Genomic DNA, 13,027 nt, shown 5'->3' on the forward strand with positions numbered 1-13,027 from the left:
CCTTCTCACATTTTGAACGAAATCATCTGCCACCAAGTTACTGGTCCTCTCATCAGAAGTCTCACCTCAGACTTCCCCATCCACAGAAAGACTAAGCATCTCCAATACTGCCATCCTCCTTCACCCCCAGACAGACTAGGCAGGAACAGTCACCTGCACTACTCTTCTCTCAAGCTATCTCACTATAGGTAGTTCATGCCACGCCTATGCATATACTTGCACTGCATATACTTGCATATACTTGCACTGCATATACTATGCATATACTTGCACTGCCATTTGTATGTCTGCTGCCATAGCTAGATATCCATTACTGCTGCCAAGCAAGCGTGGTTAGAAAGTTGAGACACAAGAGCAGCAACATTCCTATGCAATGTTCAGATCTGGTCTGTACCCCAGCAGAGGCACAGGCACGGTGCTTTTATTATCTTTGAAAGCTTCTTCTAAAGTGGCAACTGTTTTTCTTCAGAACAAAGGCCTTTTGGCCAACCAGAAGTACCAAATATACCCATGAACAGCAGCGCAGGCTTCCCACTACACTACAGCAAATGAGCGTAGGGCAGATACAATGCAGCCTTGCAAACCAAGCAACATGTCCTTTACTTCCCAGCTTAACTCTGCACCACATGTTCTGTTCAGCTCACCAGAAACATCAAATTTGTACAGCCAAGTGACCTGGCAGTGCACAAATCAAATATTAACATCAGTAAAGTCTGTGGTCTTTCTCAAAGGTTTGATCTCACAGGAGTAACAAACTCTTTGTTCCTGAGCTTCTTATTTTGCTATAAGTTTAGGATTGCATTGGATAATGATCCAATTACTTTAATTTGGATTATTAAGACCAAGCTGCAGGGTGCTTCAAAAGTACAAATCAAACCAGCCTGTCTTGTCAGTTTTAGAGCAGCTGGTCAAGCTGACATGGAGAGCTTAGCACTGAAAAGCCATAGGAGAAAAAGAAGCTGAACTTATTTTTACTGTGTGAGATCCTAAAGTCTCAGGAAACAGCCTAGAGCAGACATTGACGGATGCTAAATGGAAACTTACTTTAACAAATGCACTCTTAGAGGAAGAAATAAACAAAATGGAATCAAACCAGTGACTAGGTAACAAACCCGTCACTAACTCCAGCTGTCAAATAACAAACCTTGGATCCCCTTCCTGCCTGCTGAAGACACATGACCTCCAGGGCCCCCCAACCATGGCCCTGGTGCAGCAGGTCAGCATGCTTAAACCACACTCAATAAGTGGCCCCTTTATCACAGCTGAATCTCAAGGCTGTCCCCAGATCTCTGGATGCCTGAGCATGAAACAAAACATTTTTCCCTGACATAGCCTTGGGTAAAGCTCTTGTGTTAAATTTCTGAGAACAGTTAAATGAACACACTGGGAGCTAGAGTAAATATGTGAAAATATAGGCAAAATGAACCAGGTTGTCATCACCCTCCTTGTCCATGTCTTCATAGTCCTAAAATACATAACCACTGTGACACAAAGGAATTATCTTGAATTCAGGATGCATTGCAAAGGCCAGGATGTAGAAATACATTATCAGGTGACTGTTCCAGAGTCTTTTCCCATCACATTTTTACAATGTAGAGGATCTCTTCAAAAAGTAGTTAAACACTGGACTTACATAAGTTTGCCCATCATTTTATGACTTCGAAGTGGGTCAGGCTCAGGAATCTGAGATACATTACTAGTAAGTACCTGGCTATTATCATTAGCCAGCTCCACAGGAACTAACAGGCATTTTAATAGCAGGTTTGCTCTCAAAGGAAAATATTTTTTTATTCTGAAACTGTTGCCAAGTAACAGTGATTAAACCATGGGGGAAATCTATCAAATTACTGCAGCCTCAGTGGCATTACTCAAAATTATAGAAATAAAGATGAGTCCTTGATTTTCCTGCCTTCATTTCACGTAACACGTGTTAAACATCTGTATCAGGCATAAAAGCTATTGAGGATGAGGATATCAATGAAAACAATAGTGAATCCATTTCCAGGAACTCTGTCTCCATGTATTCATATGTATTCAATCCTAAATATTCACATGAGATTAATTTTATATGCCACTACTCCGCCTTTAGCTATTTCAATTGTGGCTCCATGCCTGAAGCAGCTCAGGGAAATCCAACTGACTGGTAAAATTCAAGAATCCTCCATTAACTTAGGACTTGATAACTTCATCTTCAAATAAGTTTTATTTTCTAGATGCATTTTTTCTGGTGCAATCTCTAGTTTCCAAGTGCCTCCACAAACAATAACCTTTTTTTATAACGGAACACGCAGCTCCATGAGAAAGCAACTACCTCCATTCTAAAACCAAGGAAACTGAAACAGTGAAGATACAGGAACTTTCTCTTCAGCTTTGGGTAGAGTCCAGTAGTTGCTGACTTTTAGCTGAGACCCGGATCAGAGTACAGAAATGCACACATGCACTCACTTCCCCAGGAATACTTGATCAAATAAAACAAACAGAAAAGGCTTGCATTCCTCATGCCAAGTTCAACATAAACACTTGTGGCTATTACATGCACCCGTATTCTATTTCCTATGATAAAGCATGGTCAATATGAATTGTGATAAAAGACATTTCTAAGAAATACTGGAAAAAGATTGGAACTTTGGGGTTCTTACTTGAAGAAAGTGCCTTCACAGTCTCTGCAAATGAGATTTCATCCCAACAGGGATTAATGAAGTAAAATACAAATCCCTTGAAGATCAGAGATACGGTCACAGCATTTGATCACAGATAGGACCAGATTTCAGCCTTAACATGAAAGCAATATAGTACTGATTTAGTTTTGCAAAGTTTCAGAACTCATAAACCCATAAATTTCCAGTTCACCTTTATTATTTATTCACATTTACAGGTAAGAAAAAGCACCCAAACTTCACCAATCTTTACAGAAACCCTGCATGTATCACAGGAGGAATATGCCCCTGCCATGCCCTCCCCTCTGCATCAGCCACCCCTCCTATGCTTAAATTTGCCAGCACTTGTCTGTATATTCTACACAAGTGTCAAAATGAGTTAAACTAATGCATACATGTTTTTATGAGAACCAGGATAACTGCACAAGTACGTTTAATGCATAAGCCCTCCAAGGAATTTGCTAGGGGAAGTTTACACTCCTCCCAGCAAGTAAGGAATGTGTAATTTAGCAGCATCTAGCACAGGGCAGGTTAAAAACAAAACAAAAACTGACCTCCTCCCCCAGAGAAAGCCTTCACTTAAAGATTCTCAGATTTTGCATTCCACATTATCAGAACTTCAACCAACCTCTGAACAAGTGCATGATTTATTTTAAACATGCTTTTGATGCTGCTAAACCTAACTAAGGCACTGTCAAACAAAAAGACTGGTTTTATTCTGGAGTATCCTGGAAATACTGGATGACAGAGATCTCTACCTTTGCTATCAGCATTTGCAGGCAACAGGAAATACCTCAGTTGGTAAATCAAGCTAATGTAACTGAGGTGATGGGTACATTCTACTTTAAGACAAAAGGCCACTTGGAGCTGGTTTCTACAATAACGGAAAAGATAACATTTGGTCTGCTTTGTTTCCCGGCCCTGATCCTATAAGTAAAATCTGATTTTTCCAAGTTGTTTACGCTCTTTTGCTTGACACTGTTGCCAGCAAGCCTTGCTCCAGCTTCCTGTGCATTTTTAGAGCAGCCATCTATCTCCAAGGAGGGGCTGTGACTGGAAACTGGCTGGGAGATGAGGGAAGGAGCTTAAGGGGCTACAAATCCTTAAGCATGTTCTGTGCTCTACGCTTTGGTATACCAAAGAAGCGCATGGAAAGGACAGCTTGGGACAAGCTGCTTTCTTACCATAAGCGTGCTAAAGGAGGCACAAGCAGCCTCTTTCTGCTAGACAGCAATTATTTTTATTGCAAGCCAAATATTTAAATCTCATGTCTTTCTGTCAAGGATCAGACAGCAGTGGCATAGCCTGCAGCCTTGTGCACATGTGACTTGCTCACGTTGTGTGCACACTGTTACACAAGCAGTGCCAACAGCATCAAACCAGAGCGAAAATTAGGATTATGCAAATGGGCTCTTTGAGCTGACTCATTCTGGTCTCTTGGGAGGCACAAGCCCCAGCTGTAGCCTGCTCCATCCCGTCCTCAGGCACCCTTTAGTAACTAAGAAGTTACCAGTTCCCACTATCCCATGTTCTCACAGTGAGAGCACTCTTCTGCCTGTTTTCAACAAAATTTGTGATCACCTTGTGAGATCTACCACCTCCTATATTAAATTTGTCTATGACTCGTTAACGGACTTAAAGGTCTCTGAGTGATGGAAGAGGCAATGACAAATACATAGCAGAATCACATACAGCTTTAGCTTTCATGCCCAAAGAACTGATTGTACCTATACTTTGTCAGGCATTCACAGTGTACTCATCACACGACAATCCAGTGCCTGGCAAACTAAGAAAGGCTTTTAAAACCAAACCAAACCAAACCCCCCCAAACAACACAAATATAAAAATCTCTGTTCCTCATTCGGAGCCCCACAAAAAACCCAAAGTACTTTTCTGTTCATTTAGTGACAGATGAACTGAGAAAGACCTGACATTTTTGATTGAGGGCAGCCCATGAAATGCCTACTGAAAAAATAGTAAACAACTTTTTCATCATACACCAGACATTTCAGACAGTGTATACACTGAAAGTGAACACAACAGTTCAAGTTTCATGGATGCATCCAAGACACATTGAGCTGAACACACCACAAACTCAACAAAGCTGCTATTGAAGCCAGTGGAAAGACTTTGATTATGTCCAAGAGTATCTGCCTTTATTTAAATCACTTTATATAAAGACTCCACTTAAAAGTTCTTTCAGCACAGATAATAGACCCTCTTTTTCTAAGCTTTTGCCTGCAAGATCATCATCTTTGTTCTCTCATTACAAATTCTGCTAATTGCGTACATGCTCATTGCTCTCACAGGACACAGTATTAAGGATTTGTGTGTGTAATACTATGAGAACATGAACTAAGAAGCTCAGCTGTCATGCCACAAAGTGTTTTCTTTTCGGCACTCTGTTTTGATGTGTTTTGAGAGTAAACAACAGTACTGCACACTTAACATCAAAACTTTTCTGCTTGTGCTGTTGCTTTCAGAGCAGCTGATGTTCTTGCCCGTCCCTCTGAATGCAACGTACATAAATAAGTAATTGGATTGTACTTACGTACTTCCATAGTCAGCAACACTTGCTTTCTGTATGGCAGTCCCCCCACAAGGAAACATTAAGGATGTATTACAGAGGTAAAAGCATCTGAACTTAAATATTTGTTTATAGTGGCCTTGGCAGGGATCCAAAGGTATTCATGCTGATTTACAACACATTTAGGTAAACGATCTGCTTTTGAAGGCAGCCAATTCTGCAAAGGCCTCTTGTAGATCTAAATCTGTTTCTTATTTCCTTTGCCCACCCTGCCACCTTTTTAAAGTGTACTTCGTGGTTGTGAAAGGTGATGGAGAGAGTGGCTGGGTATAGAAGTGGTTTACTCATGACGCACAAAGCATAGGTGGAAAGTATCCACACACACTGTGCATGCTTCCTTCTGGTCACAGATCAGAAATAGCTTCATTCAGCAAATTAATGTAGAACAATCCCATTTGCAGACACACTTGCAGCCAGGGATCAGGACAAAAAGCAATTTCCCCTTTACCTCTCTTTCATGATGGCCAAGGCCCTCCTCAGGATTTCTGAGATTGAGGACATGCACCTCTTGTGGCAAGGCTGTTGTGCCTCGGCTTGCACAGCCAGACAACACCGTGAAACTCTCCAGCAAGGCATGGACTGGGTGTGAATTGTTAACAGGCGACAAGACACATTCGCTCCTAGGCACAGGACCTGCAGAGGAAGACACAGAGGCACGTCATTTGGAGAAAAGAGCTATACACAGATTACACCTGTCAAATAAGCATCATTCTTTTGGTCATGAAGCCCATAGGAACAAAAGCAGAGACTTTGAGTTCGTTGCCCACAAAATGAAGACATTTATTTTCACTGAATACACTAACTCGTTGGTTCATTTCTCTCTGAAAGTTTAAGTATGAATTCCAAATTGAAGGTAGTCCTGTCTTTACCAGGGAGAAAAATCAAGGATTAAAGAGGAAAAAAAAACCAAAAACCAACCAAAAAAACCCCCAAAGTGGTTATAGTGGTAAGAGGAATTGGGTCATCTTAGATGTGAATTATTTGTTTATGTCAAACATTGTTATCTCCAAGCATTGAAAAATGCAATCATGTACATATAACAATGAAAAGTTAATCTCTAGTACACAGATAATTACATCAGGAAGGATTTGGGAGAGTTGGATTTGTTGCTTTTGAAGCAGTGCTGATTTATAGTGAATGTTGTTCAAATAGATTGTACAAAACAGCAGGCATCTGTCACATGATAAAAATGAAATGTTTGTTTACTGAGTCTATTTTGTGTCTGACAGCAATTATCTATACTGATAACAGATATCTAGTCCAAAACAGAGTGTACGCCCTTTCAAATAATCACCACAGCATGATGTAGTGCCATACAGTTATACAGTACGTGAGACAGCGCGATGTGATACAGCAAGATAGCACAAAAGCTAAAACATAGGGAGCAGTTTACATTTAAACTATATCTCAGGAAACTAAAGCAAGACAAATATTTATGAAAAGCAGCCCTGCTTTTCCAAAAGGACTCAAACCCACCCCTGACAGTAACAGATACTGTATGTTTTTGATTCAGAAGGTCACAGGGGAGCACAACTGACTTAACCCCTGATTTGCACCAAAATCACTCAGATGAGACACGCATCAACCAGTCAGTTCAGAGGCTGCAAGGCATAAAAGAGAAATATAAGCTAGAAGCATGACTTCCCCCCCCCCCTTGGAGAGCGTGCATCTGCAATAGAAGTAAAATGCTTCTTTCAAATCCAGTTCAAAATGAAAGCAAATCCTCAGCTGATCAAATGGCAGAGCTCCATCTGCTTTTGTGAAGTCTACATCCAGCTATTGCAGCCCCAGAGGTCCTTTGACTTATGTGCACACATATGTTTAATTATATTAGCACTGATTATAAAGGCAGTTCACTCACGACACAGCTAGCAGCTGGCTGTTTAGAAGGCAGAGTCCGTCTTAAACCAGACTTCATCTGGAAAAAGCAAAGCCCCTGAGCACAGGGAGATTTCCGCAGTGGCTTGGGCCATGCGTGCCTTGTCCTGCCAAAGGGGCCATTCCTGAAACCCACCAGTGCATAGTACGTATCCCACCAGCTCCCCCAGAACAGGAATATTTGTCAAAGACAATGCTCAAGACATGAATTACGCATGCCTGTGCTTGGGAAACAGGATAAACTTTCTACTCGGTACAGAAGGACCTTGGTAGTAGCACTGACCACCAGCCTGGAGGATTTAAGGTTCATTTGGGTTTAATTCCTTCTCAAGAATGTGTATACAAAGTGTGACTAGTCCAAGCAATGATACTCAGTTCAAAACCAAACCAAAACCAAACCACTAAAAACACAAACTATGAAAAAGTTGCCCTTTGTAATGGTTGAAGTAGTATTTAGAATTTGTAACAGTAACACAACCAGCAGAGAGGCCTTGTTTTCCTGATGTAAAAGCGTAGATCAGAGAACATACTAATCAATTAGCCTAACCATTGGTGTGCAAGTCCTGCAGCAGACCAGGTTACACAAGCTGCACAAAAAGTATTTCTGAACTCCACAAGCATTTCTTGGGCTGCGGAATAAATTGAGAACCAAGGAGTGTTTGTTCCTTGAATTCCTTCTTGCAGACCAGAATGGAGTTAAGATGCTTCTATCATAAAGCACACATGAAGAACAAGGTGCAAGACTCAGAACTCGACAGAAATGGAGTTGTTGACAAAAACAACTTAGGAAAGGTTCAGGAGAACAGCTACTAACTCCCTCTCTGCAGAGGGGATTCCATTGCGAGCACCTATTTCCATGCAGTACATCTACCAATCCTCCCCTCCAGCCTTCATCTGATCTTTATCCTGTACAAATGGGCCACATTAGAAGACATCTGGATTTTCCCCTCAATTCCTATGAGGACTCATCCACATGAAGACAACAGTGACTGGTACATTCAGGCTGTCTAACCGACTCCCTTGCTGGCACCTCAAGTGTGCTTAAGCAAGCCCTTCTTGCAAGGCCCTCTGTTCTGCTTGACATGAAAGACTGAAATACTCCCAGAGGGAGCAGAAGTTCACATCCTGGATAACTGTGTGCAGCTGAGCTTATCTACACAGCAAAGAGCAGAGCAAAGCATGCCCGCTCTGCCTGCACTCCATAGCGGCTGGAAGTGGGCCAGATCTCCTGCAGAAACCCCATCACCCCACTGGCATGCCACTTCTGTCAGCTCTGTTTTGAACAAACAGGGCACAGAGCTGCTCTAAGCTGCTCTATAGAAGAAACCAGTGTTTTTGCAGAGTTCCTGCATTTGATAGAGTTGCTTTCAGGACAGCCTCATAAGCAGCTGGTCCTCAAAATCAGAACAGAAGATCAGAGTACCTACTGAAGGCTTGTTCCACTGCATTCAGACCACATATGTAGGCAAGGCTGCCTACATAAAAGAAATGATGGTGGGGTAAGTAACAGAGGGGCTACTCCAGATGAGGCATTTTTGCCAAGTTTCATGTAGGTGCTTGTGTAGCTATGTCCTAGAGCCATAATACAATTCCTAGGAGCTCAAGACTCTCATAAACATTATTTCTCTTAAACGTGCTGCTGGCAGTACCAAACAGCAATCTTAATGCACTGAAATACACACATTTGCCCAATCACTATATGGGGTGTAGTGCCATGCCCAGCATACGCTTGCACTCCTGGAGGTAGTTCCAAGTGAAAGCAAAACTTGTCTCTAGCTCACAAAGTCCACTGATGGTCAGCCTGTCCATGGCACAAGCCACCTTCTCTCCATTTATCTATTTCTTTATGCATAAAATCGCCTATTTTTACACTGCACACACCCCAGTGCTGCCTGAGTTATTCATTAAACATTAAGTAATTTTATTTCCAGCACTTCCTACTGCATTTGCAGATCTGTCCCAGTCAAAGACGGGTAGGTGCCACTACGAGCACCCTCACTCTAGTGAGGGCAGCAAGAGCTCTCATCTTTTCAAGGTAGCTGCTCTGGCTCTTGGCTCCCTCACAGACCCCTCCTGCTCATGCACATTCCTTCCTGCCACCATTGGAAAGCTAGTTACTCCCCCGAGGCAGTTTAAATCCTAAAAATGCATATTTACCACAGTGAAAAAAACCAAACAGCAATCCCTTTTTATGACACTACAAATCTGATTATTTATCATTTCTGCACCGCCTGCTTCTATTTGAGAGCCAATGTGAAGCCACAGCCTCATCCTGCCTGGATTTTACTGTTGAGCTGCTCGTCCCTTTACAAACACCAGGACTGGGCTCTGCCAGCTTCCTGCTCCAGCCCCATGGCCCATTCCTGCTGACCTCACCTTCATCTGCAACAAAATTCACCATCGTCACTGCTGAAGGGCCAATTCATCCAATGAACAATCCAAGACTGCCTCATCAGCTCCAAACACATACAGATACTCTTCTGCATTCATCCCCATCGAAGTGGCACTTAACGAGTCAAAAGTATCTCCCAGTTTATGCACCCTTGTGTTCCTACAAGCCTTTAGCTTCTTCCCTGTAAGAACACAAGTGTGCACGCACAGCCATCACTGGGCTTTTGTTTAACTTTGGAGCATGCATCCAGTTAACCTTGTTAGCAAATCCTGCCGCTTCCCACAGTCAAACTTCTGTTGCCTAATGCCTCAAAAGCCTTTTGAAGATGGAAAGCAGGTTAGGCAGTATTATAAGAACCACTTATTACATATGTGTTTTATGATGGCAAGTGTTTAATGATGGCAACTGTTTAGCAAATTTTGAGTTCTAGAGAATCATTTAGTACTGAATTATTTTCCACTTCCAATTAATAAGTCTTTCAAAGGAAATCTTCGTGCAGACCCAACCTTGTTTGATACAAACATCTGGAACCTATTCAATGCAATTTTCAACATTCTTGTTTCCCATATCATTCATGCTACTAATGAGCAACATGTGTTCTGCTGGAAGAAAGTAACAGAAATGGGAGTAAGACACTAAAGGGGATAATACAACAACCCAAGAGCAGCTCATAACTGTGATGGATTTTATTCAAATTGTAAAGGCTAATATACATTCTGCTGTACTTCCATGGAGATTTCTACACTGTTGTCAGCTGAAAAGCATGACCAGCTCCTGCGGATTATGTCAATCTTTGCTGGAGGACACATGGCATGCTATAGTGGTTCCCATACGCCACACCAGAGGATACAAGCTACACCAATGGGATATAACACTCCTTAGGAGAAGGACAGATCTGTTCTAATTGGGTTTTTGACTTGAGCAACACTAGAGATCCCTGTGCTGTTGGGCACAAAGTAATATAAATGACTGCAGATCCTGCTAGAATTCATCACTTCATATGCTGAAAAGCGTATCTCGGAGGAAGCCGACTGTCCAAGCAGAGATTTCAGTATGTCCAAATGACGGACTTTCACAAACTTCTTTTGAAGAAGGTTAATTTAAGGGTATTTTTTTACATCAGCTAGTGACAATGACAACTGGAACAAGGAGGAAGAAAAGAGACAGGATCCTTCAACCTACTTTTGAATGATAACAGGGTTATGTAAAAACAAGAGGAGGGGAAGCCATTTTCTCTGGAACTGAAAAGCTTAAGATTCACTGCAGAGCACTTGACTAGATTTAGCAATAACTTCTTTCTATAACCTTTATCACTCATTTCTAAGGATACAAAGTGCATGGGCAAAAGGCCACTGTTCCTTGTGGAATAGTTACCACCTACACAACCTTCCTCTCATTAAGGGTTTCTCACCGAGGGAAGCATTTATACCACATAGTTGTACTCAAAGATTCAAGCAACTTAGAATCTACAGAAAGGAGGAGTGCCTATCACTTAAAGGGAAAACATAAGTCATTACTATTATTTAGTATGGGTGGCGCTGTAACAACAACTATTAAATTCCTTCCTGCACACCCCTTCATGGAACACCACCTGGGAAGCCAAGTGGCTGGTGATTCAAATAGAGTAGAGGATAATGGAAAACCTCTACCATCAATACAAAGAGCGGCTTTTACTAAAGGTGACCATGAAAAAACAGCTTCAACTCCTAAGTGAGCACTTGAGTAAGACATCCCTGCTCGGGTTCAGTCAATTTTGGCAAGCAGCCTGAAGTCCTGAGAGATGGAAAAGATGAGATGGTAAGAAATACCACAGCTGCTTTGTGATGAGAGGCAGTGGCATAGAGGAAACTGCAGTGTTTCTCCTCATAGAAAAGGAGAAGCATTTCCACCGTGATCACCACCAAGAAGCTGGACTGTCAAAGACTCTTCCTGGACTATGCAATTTTCCTCTCTGAGTAAGTGTGACCACAGTAAGATGCAGGGGAGAGGAACAAGATATTGAAAGGAAGAATTGTACATAGGGCCTTCACACTAGCCAGTAGGAAGACTGAAGTAGAATATTACTATCCAAAGCATTTCGTATTTGTACAGATCTACTGCTGATTTTTGCATCTTCCAGACTGTTTGGCTGGGAGGGGGAGGAGAATGTTATGGTTTTCTTGTTCTATACAGCTCATGGCAGCAGTTCCAACTCTGAGGAAACACAGCACATGCAACACAAAATGATACTGCTGCTAATCTGCCATCATTTTGGTAAGCAGGAAGAAATTCAGTGCCAAACAAAATTTTGGGGGTGTTTTAATATCACTTTTCTGCCTTAGTACGTAGTCAGAGAAGGGTGGGACTAAAAAGATTGTAGATACATTCTAACAAAAAAAAAAAGCAAAAAAAAAAGCAACTTCTGGATGCTTTAAGAAGCAAATTTTAAAGTGTGGGGTGGGTTTTTTAGTTATTTAACCTTCATTTTCAAACCCTCCTGCAATTACAATAGGATATGCTCAATACTGCAATAAAAGCTTTGAAATTTTAGAGGGCTGGGGAATGAGATAAAAGCAATAAGCTTACAGTATTAAATAAATTTCATTCTTATTTGGATATTCTCTCCTCTTTCTCCTTTCTACATGTTTACTTTATACTAGGACAAAAAACCTCAGTGACATTTGGCCTTTTCACAGTATGTCCCAACACTTATGTAATATATTACTTAAGTAATATAGTAGTTTAATTTAAGTAATACATTACTTGAAATAGATATATAGATACATCTACTAATATGTAGATATTTTACAGTATGTCCCAACACTTACTTATGTACTTACTTTAAGTAATATATCTAAGTAACATATCTACTAATAAGTAGAAGACCTACATATTAGGTCTTCTAAGCCTTTCCTCATGCAACTATGACTGCACTGAAATGCTACAGGTATCTCCCTTCAATAAGACTACTTACATGAACTAGGAATTACCCACAAAGAGTATTTTAAACCTTAAAAGCTCACATTTTCCACATTTGTGGAGTAACTGATGAGAGTTCATTCAATCACTGCATCTTAACCACTGACTGGTATCGATGAACTTAGAGCAGATTCTACTTTAACAGAAGGAAAAGCAGACCCTTCGTGCACTGCAGCCAAAGCAGGACTGAAATAGAGTAAATGTTAATGAAGGCCCTTGAATGCATTTCAGGACTTCAGCAGAAACTGACAGAGGAACAAAAAAGTGTGTGAGAAAACAAACATGCACTGAAAATTAAGCGGGGGTACATGAAAAAGGTACTGAAACCACAAACACAGCATAGCTGTTGTACACAGGGCTGGGTAAGTTTTCCTTCATATCCTGATTTTTCAGGGAGTTCTTTTACCACCACATCTAGCACAGTCGTCTCAGCAATGAAAGAGTACTTTTCATGATGCAACTACTTTTGACTGAATTACCACAGGGGCGAGGGGGACAGGTTTAAAGTTACAGGGGAAAAGATTCATGGACATGGACTGATTTTGGCTGTTTTTA

General features: G+C 41.3%; 1 protein-coding gene across 3 annotated transcripts in view; it reads right to left on the minus strand.

The window, feature by feature from the left end:
* TGFBR3 (transforming growth factor beta receptor 3) overlaps positions 1 to 13,027 on the minus strand; it is a 114,173-nt gene that overhangs the window by 63,854 nt on the left and 37,292 nt on the right. For all 3 annotated transcript variants that reach the window (XM_057429069.1, XM_057429068.1, XM_057429070.1), the window contains one exon: positions 5,693 to 5,877. In XM_057429069.1, the coding sequence (XP_057285052.1) occupies positions 5,693 to 5,877 (185 nt within the window). The remainder of the gene's footprint in view (positions 1 to 5,692; positions 5,878 to 13,027) is intronic.

This window comes from Pezoporus wallicus, unplaced genomic scaffold, assembly GCF_028554395.1.
Source record: "Pezoporus wallicus isolate ANWC-B61680 ecotype Strahan unplaced genomic scaffold, APGP_CSIRO_Pwel_v1 contig_593, whole genome shotgun sequence".
NCBI lineage: Eukaryota > Metazoa > Chordata > Aves > Psittaciformes > Psittacidae > Pezoporus > Pezoporus wallicus.